General features: G+C 33.0%; 1 protein-coding gene across 11 annotated transcripts in view; it reads left to right on the top strand.

Moving 5' to 3' along the window:
• The window catches only part of LOC134683334 (cytochrome c oxidase assembly protein COX18, mitochondrial-like), a 48,559-nt gene extending 37,980 nt beyond the window's left edge, over positions 1-10,579 (top strand). For all 11 annotated transcript variants that reach the window (XM_063542572.1, XM_063542575.1, XM_063542574.1 and 8 more), the window contains exons 5-6: positions 4,117-4,236; positions 10,392-10,579. In XM_063542572.1, the coding sequence (XP_063398642.1) occupies positions 4,117-4,236; positions 10,392-10,571 (300 nt within the window). In that variant the 3' untranslated portion in view covers positions 10,572-10,579. The remainder of the gene's footprint in view (positions 1-4,116; positions 4,237-10,391) is intronic.
• The last annotated feature ends 247 nt before the right edge of the window (positions 10,580-10,826 follow it).

The raw sequence follows: 10,826 nt of genomic DNA on the forward strand, positions 1-10,826 counted from the left end.
TGTCAGTTTATGGATCTCTCTGACATTGTACCAGGTTCCATATCAGAAAGGGACGTTTTGGGGTAATTGCTCCAAACATGCAGGAATAAGGGGCCAAAAAAGGGCCTAAACAAGCTTTTTTTTAGTTTCTAGAGTAACTTGTGGCTGAATGAATCTCTTTAGAATTGTATTACAAAGGCTTGGATTGAGTTTGGGGGTCATTGTTCCAAGGAGGGATTCAAAATGTTATTTTTTTTTTTGGGGGGGGGGGGTTTAAGGGATTCATATTTTTTACAATTTTTTTCAAATTTCCAAGTTTGAAGAAGAAAGAAGAAACATTCAATGGAATAGTATTGCGTATTTGTAAGATCTTTGACCACATTTTGTGTGTGTCAGAAACCTATATCATGTCAAAAATTTGATCACAATCCAAATTCAGACAGTATCAAGCTTGAATATTGTGTCCAAACTTGCATCAACTGTTCAGGGTTTGACTTTCACTGTCATATCAGGCTTTGCTTAGCAAAGCAATTTATTTACAACATGTTATTTACAGTGGTAACCACATAGATGGTTCATCAGTTAAGCTATTGTATACATGTAACCTTGATCAATGGTTCACCAGTTAAGCTATTGTATACATGTAACCTCAATCAATAGTTCAACAGTTATGCTATTGTATACATGTTTCCTCAATCAATAGTTCAACAGTTATGCTATTGTATACATGTTCCCTAAATCAATGGTTCCTCAGTTATGCTATTGTATACATATTCCCTCAATCAATGGTTTATCAGTTACGCTTTGGTATACATGTTCCCTCAATCAATAGTTCATCAGTAATGCTATTGTATACATGTTCCCTCAATCAATGGTTCATCAATTATGCTATTGTATACATGTTCCCACAATCAATAGTTCATCAGTTATGCTATTGTTTACATGTTCCCTCAATCAATGGTTCCTCAGTTATGCTATTGTATACATGTAACCACGATCAATGGTTCATCAATTATGCTATTGTATACATGTTCCCTCAATCAATAGTTCATCAATTATGCTATTGTATACATGTTCTCTCAATCAATGGTTCCTCAGTTATGCTATTGTATACATGTAACCTCGATCAATGGTTTATCAGTTATTCTATGGTATACATGTTCCCTCAATCAATGGTTCCTCAGTTATTCTATTGTATACATGTAACCTTAATCAATAGTTCATCAGTTATGCTATGGTATACATGTAACCTCGATCAATAGTTCATCAGTTATGCTATTGTATACATGTAACCTCGATCAATGGTTCATAAGTTATGCTATTGTATACATGTTCCCTCAATCAATAGTTCCTCAGTTATGCTATTGTATACATGTTCCCTCAATCAATGGTTCCTCAGTTATGCTATTGTATACATGTAACCTCTATTAATAGTTCATCAGTTATGCTATGGTATACTTGTAACCTCAATCAATAGTTCATCAGTTATGCTATGGTATACTTGTAACCTCGATCAATGGTTCATCAGTTATGCTATGGTATACATGTAACCTCGATCAATGGTTCATCAGTTATGCTATGGTATACATGTTTCCTCAACCAATGGTTCATCAGTTATGCTATTGTTTACATGTTCCCTCAATCAATGGTTCATCAGTTATGCTATTGTAAACATGTAACCGCAATCAATGGTTTATCACTTATGCTATGGTATACATGTAACCGCAATCAATTGCATGCATTGATGCATGTACAGACCTGTCAGATCTATTATAAAATCACAGTTTAAAGACAGAAAAAAATGTGTGTGCATTGGCGGATCGACAACTTTTTCTAAGGGGGGAGGCTGCTGACTGACCTAAGGGGGTGCCCCTCCAGTCGTGCTTCAATAATTCCCTATATAATTAACCAAATTTTCCCCATGAAAGGGTGGGCTCGAGCCCCCCAGGCCCCCTGGGTCCACCTATGGTTTGATTAGATGTTGGTAAAAGGAGAAGATTGTTTGTTCTTTTTATTTTGATAATGCCTCATTATGTACAATATTATATTATACATGTATCACAAGGTTTCATATCACAAAAGAAAAAAAAGGTTGTTTAGAAATCAGGGACCAAAAAGGGGCAAAAAAATATTTTTTTTATGGGTTTCAGAATTATAACTTGTGTATAAGTGTTTGGATCACAAAATTCTGTACCTCAAAAGGAAGTTTCGGATTGATTTTTTGGGTTATGGTTCTTACTGTAACTATTGACCAAAATAAGGTAAAAAGCAACACTTTTCTAATACTTTGTTTAAATTGCTTATTTCTTGACTTATCCAAATGGAGATTTAATTTTTTAATTTAAAGTCTTGAATTCTTGGAGTTCTTTGTTATGCCGCATCTTATCATGTATTTTGTTTTTAAATATTTTGTCCTGTTTTAAATTGGTCCATTAAGTTCCAAAAGGTCCAAAATTAAACTTAAAATTGAATTTATGTGGTTCTTTGTAGGGCTGAATCTAACTTTTATCTAGATTTTAGATTTAACTCCCGTTATCAAATAGGTTCGTTCACAATGAGGTTTGAAGGGTCTCAAATTAAACATTGTTTTATTTCATCCAAAATTCAATACTGTAAATTCAGAAATTATTGCGTGCATTTATTATTGCGATTTTGTCAATTTAGACTTAAATACGATTTTCGTTTTTACAATTTGAGAAAATCCTGATTAATTCATATAAAATACTTTAAAATACGAGTTTAAATTATCGTGTTTACAACTCTGTCGCATTTTTCGCAATAATAAAAACCTCACAATAATTTCTGAATTTACAGTACTTGGGGTTCTTTTTGGTGGTACCTAACACTTTCACTAAAATTGATTTGGCTTGTTTAATTTTCATAAAATTTTGACAAAGTATTTACTTTGACCCTTTAACAGAAATATAAAAATTTCAAAAATAATCAACCAACCGTTTTATCAGAAAAATTACACTGGTTATATAGCATTATGACAAACGCCAATTTTAATCATTGAGCATGTTGAGAAGCGTAATATTCCCTTTACAACACAACGTTATTAAACTGTTTAGCTGACTTTACAAAGTTATCTCCCTGTAGTGTTAGGTACCACCTTAATATGCTGAATTTTACCATGTATTTTGATTTTGGTTATTGGACCATATGAGGTAAATGACAAATTTCAAATTTTTATGCCCCTACCTTATGCCCCCGCTATAGAGGAGGGACATTAAGTTTTACCCTTGTTAGTCTTTACATCCTTCCATACATCCCAAAATTGGTTTCCATTCTCTAACTTTGCCTAAACCAAATGTTTTGAAACTTAAGACAATGCTTATTACCTCAAAACACAAATCAAGTTTAAATTTTGGTGGCGTCATGTTTAACATAGTAGAGTTATGCCCCTTTACTAATGGAAAAACTGCTGAAACTTTCTTTTCCTTTCTCTAATTTTAGTTTGCCTCAACCAAATCTTATAAAACTTATACACAAAGCTAATTACTAAAAACACAATTGATTTTGAATTTTGGTGGTGTCAATTTTTCCTTTCTTCAGTTCTGCCCTTTATGAATGGAAGAGTTGCTAAAATTTGTAGTTTCTGTTCTCCAACTGAAGTTTGCCTCAACTAAATGTTATGAAACATATACACAATGCTTATTACCACAAATGTCAGATCAAGTACAAAATTGGGTATCATCACTTAAACAGTTCTTGAGTTATGTCCCTTTATATAGTTGTTACTTAATTAGCTCTTAGACCACTTTTATGTAGTTTTATGGACCTATTCTGTGCTCAATATTAAATCACAATCCAAATTCAGGAAGGTAGCAAGCTAGAATGTTGTGTCCATACTGTCCCCAACTGTTCATGTTTCAATCTCATTGGTTTTATCCATTTTTATTGAAAAATAATGTCAAGATTCAAATATGGATATCTAAAATAACTTGATCTTGACTGTTATCACACTGATCCCTGTGGAGAATGTTATCATACTGATCCCTGTGGAGAATGTTATCATACTGATCCCTGTGGAGAATGTTATTATGTAATGAAGCTCCTCTAAATAAGCAAAAGAAGTGTTGACAATAGACATAGAGGCTTAGTTCTTTTATAATTTGAAAAGCTGTTTCTTTTCAGATGCATTTGCTATCACTACAAAGTAAACTAGAAGCAGAGCCATTGCCTATGAAATTGATGAAGTTTTTCTTCCGTTTTGTCAGTATATATTTGATGTACATTTCATCAATGTTACCAAGTGTAAGTACTTACAAAGTTAGTGTTAATACTTAGAGATAAAAAAAACTTTGCACAGGTACAGATTATCTAAAAGGATTCAATTTAAAAGCCTTCTTTCTGGGGTTAAACATACAAATAACAGTTATCTACTGTATGAAAGAACAAGGGTTAATCATTATGTAGAGGAAACGCGTCTGGCGTACTAGATTATAATCCTGGTACTTTTGATAACTATTACAGACAGACAAGGGTTAATCATTATGGACAAACAAGGTTCATCATTAGTGACAGACAATCGTTAATCATTATGGACAGACAAAGTTTAATCATTATGGACAGACAAGATTTAATCATTATGGACAGACAAAGTTTAATCATTAGTGACAGACAATCGTTAATCATAATGGACAGACTAGGTTTAATCATAATGGACAAACAAGTGTTAATCATTATGGACAGACAAAGTTTAATCATTAGTGACAGACAATCGTTAATCATTATGGACAGACTAGGTTTAATCATAATGGACAAACAAGTGTTAATCATTATGGACAGACAAAGTTTAATCATTATGGACAGACAAAGTTTAATCATTATGGACAGATGAGAGTTAATCATTATGGACAGACAAGGGTTAATCATTATGGACAGACAAGGGTTAATCATTATGGACAGATAAGGTTTAATCAATATGGACAGACAAGGGTTAATCATTATGGACAGACAAAGTTTAATCATAGTGGACAGACAAGGTTTAATCATTATGGACAGACAAAGTTTAATCATAGTGGACAGACAAGGGTTAATCATTATGGACAGACAAGGGTTAATCATTATGGACAGACAAGATTTAATCATTATGGACAGACAAGGGTTGATCATTATGAACAGACAAGGTTGAATCATTATGGACAGACAAGGTTGAATCATTATGGACAAACAAGGGTGTTTCATATGGACAGACAAGGGTTAATCATTATGGACAGACAAGCATTAATCATTATGGACAGACAGAGGTTAATCATTATGAACAGACAAGGATTAATCATTATGGACAGACAAGGTGTAATCAGTATGGACAGACAAGGGTTAATCATTATGGACAGACAAGCGTTAAGCATTATTATGGACAGACATGGGTTAATCATTATGGACAGACAAGCGTTAATCATTATTATGGACAGACAAGGTTTAATCATTATGGACAGACAAGGGTTGATCATTATGGACAGACAAGGGTTAATCATTATGGACAGACAAGCGTTAAGCATTATTATGGACAGACAAGGGTTAATCATTATTATGGACAGACATGGGTTAATCATTATGGACAGACAAGCGTTAATCATTATTATGGACAGACAAGGGTTAATCATTATTATGGACAGACAAGGTTTAATCATTATGGACAGACAAGGGTCGATCATTATGGACAGACATGGTTTAATCATTATGGACAGACAAGGGTTAATCATTATGGACAGACAAAGTTTAATCATTATGGACAGACAAAGTTTAATCATTATAGAGAGACAAGGTTTTAATCATTATGGACAAACAAGGGTTAATCATAATGGACAGACAAGGTTTAATCAGTATGGACAGACAAGGGTTAATCATTATGGACAGACAAAGTTCAATCATTATGGACAGACAAAGTTTAATCATTATAGAGAGACAAGGTTTAATCATTATGGACAGACAAGGGTTAATCATTATGGACAAACAAGGTTCATCATTAGTGACAGACAATCGTTAATCATTATGGACAGACATGGGTTAATCATTATGGACAGACAAAGTTTAATCATTATGGACAGACAAGATTTAATCATTATGGACAGACAAAGTTTAATCATTAGTGACAGACAATCGTTAATCATAATGGACAGACTAGGTTTAATCATAATGGACAAACAAGTGTTAATCATTATGGACAGACAAAGTTTAATCATTATGGACAGACAAGGATTAATCATTATGGACAGACAAAGTTTAATCATTATGGACAGACAAGGATTAATCATTATGGACAGACAAGGATTAATCATTATGGACAGATGAGAGTTAATCATTATGGACAGACAAAGTTTAATCATTATGGACAGACAAGGGTTAATCATTATGGACAGACAAGGGTTAATCATTATGGACAGATAAGGTTTAATCAATATGGACAGACAAGGGTTAATCATTATGGACAGACAAAGTTTAATCATAGTGGACAGACAAGGTTTAATCATTATGGACAGACAAAGTTTAATCATAGTGGACAGACAAGGGTTAATCATTATGGACAGACAAGGGTTAATCATTATGGACAGACAAAGTTTAATCATTAGTGACAGACAATCGTTAATCATAATGGACAGACAAGGTTTAATCATTATGGACAGACAAGGTTTAATCATTATGGACAGACAAGGATTAATCATTATGGACAGACTAGGTTAAATCATTATGGACAGACAAAGTTTAATCATTATGGACAGACAAGGATTAATCATTATGGACAGATGAGAGTTAATCATTATGGACAGACAAGGGTTAATCAGTATGGACAGACAAAGTTTAATCATTATGGACAGACAAGGGTTAATCATTATGGACAGACAAGGTTTAATTATTATACTGTAAATTCAGAAATTATTTAGAGAGACAAGGTTTAATCATTATAGAGAGACAAGGTTTAATCATTATGGACAGACAAGGTTTAATCATTATGGACAGACAAAGTTTAATCATTATGGACAGACAAGGTTTAATCATTATGGACAGACAAGGGTTCATCATTTTGGACGGACAAGGTTTAATCATTTTGGACAGACAAGGATTAATCATTATGGACAGACTAGGTTTAATCATTATGGACAGACAAAGTTTAATCAGTATAGACAGACAAGGTTTAATCATTTTGGACAGACAAGGATTAATCATATGGAAAAACAAGGGTTAATCATTATGGACAAACAAGGTTTCATCATTAGTGGCAGACAATGTTTAATCATTATGGACAGACATGGGTTAATCATTATGGACAGACAAGGTTTAATCAATATGGACAGACAAGGTTTAATCATTATGGACAGACAAGGGTTAATCATTATGGACAGACAAGGGTTAATCATTATGGACAGACATGGGTTAATCATTATGGACAGACAAGGTTTAATCATTATGGACAGACAAAGTTTAATCATTATGGACAGACAAGGGTTCATCATTATGGACAGACAAAGTTTAATCGATATGGACAGACAAGATTTAACCATAATGGACAGACAAGGTGTAATCATTATGGACAGACAAGGTTGAATCATTACGGACAGACAAAGTTTAATCATTATGGACAGACAAGGTTTAATCATAATGGACAGACAAGGTTTAACCATAATGGACAAACAAGGTGTAATCATAATGGACAAACAAGGGTTAATCATTATGGACAGATAAGGTTTAATCAATATGGACAGACAAGGGTTAATCATTATGGACAGACAAGGTTTAATCATTATGGACAGACAAGATTTAATCATTATGGACAGACTAGGTTAAATCATTATGGACAGATGAGAGTTAATCATTATGGACAGACAAAGTTTAATCATTATGGACAGACAAAGATTAATTTTAATGGACAGACAAGGGTTAATCATTATGGACAGACAAGGGTTAATCATTATGGGCAGACAAAGTTTAATCATAATGGACAGACAAAAAGTAAGATCACAAAAATACTGAACTCAGAGGAAAATCAATTAGGAAAGTCCATAATCACATGGCAAAATCAAATAACAAAACGCATCAAAAACGAATGGACAAGAACTGTCATATTCCTGACTTGGTACAGGCATCTTCAAATGTAGAAAATGGGTTATTCATATGGACAAACAAGGGTTATTCATATGGACAAACAAGGGTTAATCATTATGGACAAACAAGGTTTCATCATTAGTGACAGAAAATGGTTAATCATTATGGACAGACAAGGGTTGATAATAACGAACAGACAAGGGTTAATCATTATGGACAGACAAGGTTTATTCATTATGGACAGACAAGGGATAATCATTTTGGACAAACAAGATTTAATCATTATGGACAGACAAGGGTTGATCATTATGAACAGACAAGGTTGAATCATTATGGACAGACAAGGTTGAATCATTATGGACAAACAAGGGTGTTTCATATGGACAGACAAGGGTTAATCATTATGGACAGACAAGCATTAATCATTATGGACAGACAGAGGTTAATCATTATGAACAGACAAGGATTAATCATCATGGACAGACAAGGTGTAATCAGTATGGACAGACAAGGGTTAATCATTATGGACAGACAAGCGTTAAGCATTATTATGGACAGACATGGGTTAATCATTATGGACAGACAAGCGTTAATCATTATTATGGACAGACAAGGTTTAATCATTATGGACAGACAAGGGTTGATCATTATGGACAGACAAGGGTTAATCATTATGGACAGACAAGCGTTAAGCATTATTATGGACAGACAAGGGTTAATCATTATTATGGACAGACATGGGTTAATCATTATGGACAGACAAGCGTTAATCATTATTATGGACAGACAAGGGTTAATCATTATTATGGACAGACAAGGTTCAATCATTATGGACAGACAAGGGTCGATCATTATGGACAGACATGGTTTAATCATTATGGACAGACAAGGGTTAATCATTATGGACAGACAAAGTTTAATCATTATGGACAGACAAAGTTTAATCATTATAGAGAGACAAGGTTTTAATCATTATGGACAAACAAGGGTTAATCATAATGGACAGACAAGGTTTAATCAGTATGGACAGACAAAGTTTAATCATTATAGAGAGACAAGGTTTAATCATTATGGACAGACAAGGGTTAATCATTATGGACAGACAAGGGTTAATCATTATGGACAGACAAAGTTTAATCATTATAGAGAGACAAGGTTTAATCATTATGGACAGACAAGGGTTAATCATTATGGACAGACAAAGTTTAATCAATATGGACAGACAAGGGTTAATCATTATGGACAGACAAAGTTTAATCATTATGGACAGACAAGGTTTAATCATTATGGACAGACAAGGTTTAATCATTTTGGACGGACAAGGTTTAATCATTTTGGACAGACAAGGATTAATCATAATGGACAGACTAGGTTTAATCATTATGGACAGACAAAGTTTAATCAGTATAGACAGACAAGGTTTAATCATTTTGGACAGACAAGGATTAATCATAATGGACAGACAAGGATTAATCATAATGGACAGACAAAGTTTAATCATTATAGACAGACAAGATTTAATCATTATGGACATACAAGGTTTAATCATTATGGACAGACAAGGTTTAATCATTATGGACAGATAAGGTTTAATCATTATTGACAGATAAGGTTTAATCATTATGGACAGATAAGGTTTAATCATTATGGACAGACAAAGTTTAATCAATATGGACAGACAAGGGTTAATCATTATGGACAGACAAAGTTTAATCATTATGGACAGACAAGGTTTAATCATTATGGACAGACAAGGTTTAATCATTTTGGACGGACAAGGTTTAATCATTTTGGACAGACAAGGATTAATCATAATGGACAGACTAGGTTTAATCATTATGGACAGACAAAGTTTAATCAGTATAGACAGACAAGGTTTAATCATTTTGGACAGACAAGGATTAATCATAATGGACAGACAAGGATTAATCATAATGGACAGACAAAGTTTAATCATTATAGACAGACAAGGTTTAATCATTATGGACAGACAAGGTTTAATCATTATGGACAGATAAGGTTTAATCAATATGGACAGACAAGGTTTAATCATTATGGACAGACAAGGTTTAATTATTATACTGTAAATTCAGAAATTATTTCGAAAATTGAGAAAGGATTACAATCACAATAATTTAAACTGGCATTTTGAAACTTAGTTTATGGTTTTTTCTCGATATCGCAAAAAGTTAAATCGAATATTGGTCTATAATTACAAAATCTCAATAAAAAATGCATGCAAATATTTTTGAATTTACACTAAATAAGAAATGTTGGGCACATGAAATCATGATACTTAGCTGACATTGAAATTCTGAATATTTTATCAAAATATAATTGATACATATGTTTTATTTTTTCAGGGTTTGTGTGTGTATTGGTGTACATCAAGTTTGTATGGTGTTGTACAGTATATGATTATTCAGCAGCCATGGGTCCGAAGAGCTCTGAGAATACCAAAAGTTAATAACGAAAGTGAAAAACCTATGACTGATATTATAAGAATGGCTAAGAAAAAATATTTTCGAATAAAGATTGATTGAAAGTGGAATATTAATGTGTTCAGATAGTAGACATTATATTTCTCTTAAGATATGTTTATCAGGTTTTTCTCAGGTTCAGTTTTATTCAGAGACCTAGGGATAACTTTTTCTGTCAAGTTTAGTAGTGGGATAAATGAAGAGGAAGTGTTTCATTTTGGACAATGAAATGATTACATCTGCTGTTTCACCATCTTACCATTTGTTTTATGGCCTTTTTATGTAATTCTAGGACTGTTATTAAAATTGTTTACAACT

The sequence above is a fragment of the Mytilus trossulus genome, chromosome 9 (assembly GCF_036588685.1).
Source record: "Mytilus trossulus isolate FHL-02 chromosome 9, PNRI_Mtr1.1.1.hap1, whole genome shotgun sequence".
NCBI lineage: Eukaryota > Metazoa > Mollusca > Bivalvia > Mytilida > Mytilidae > Mytilus > Mytilus trossulus.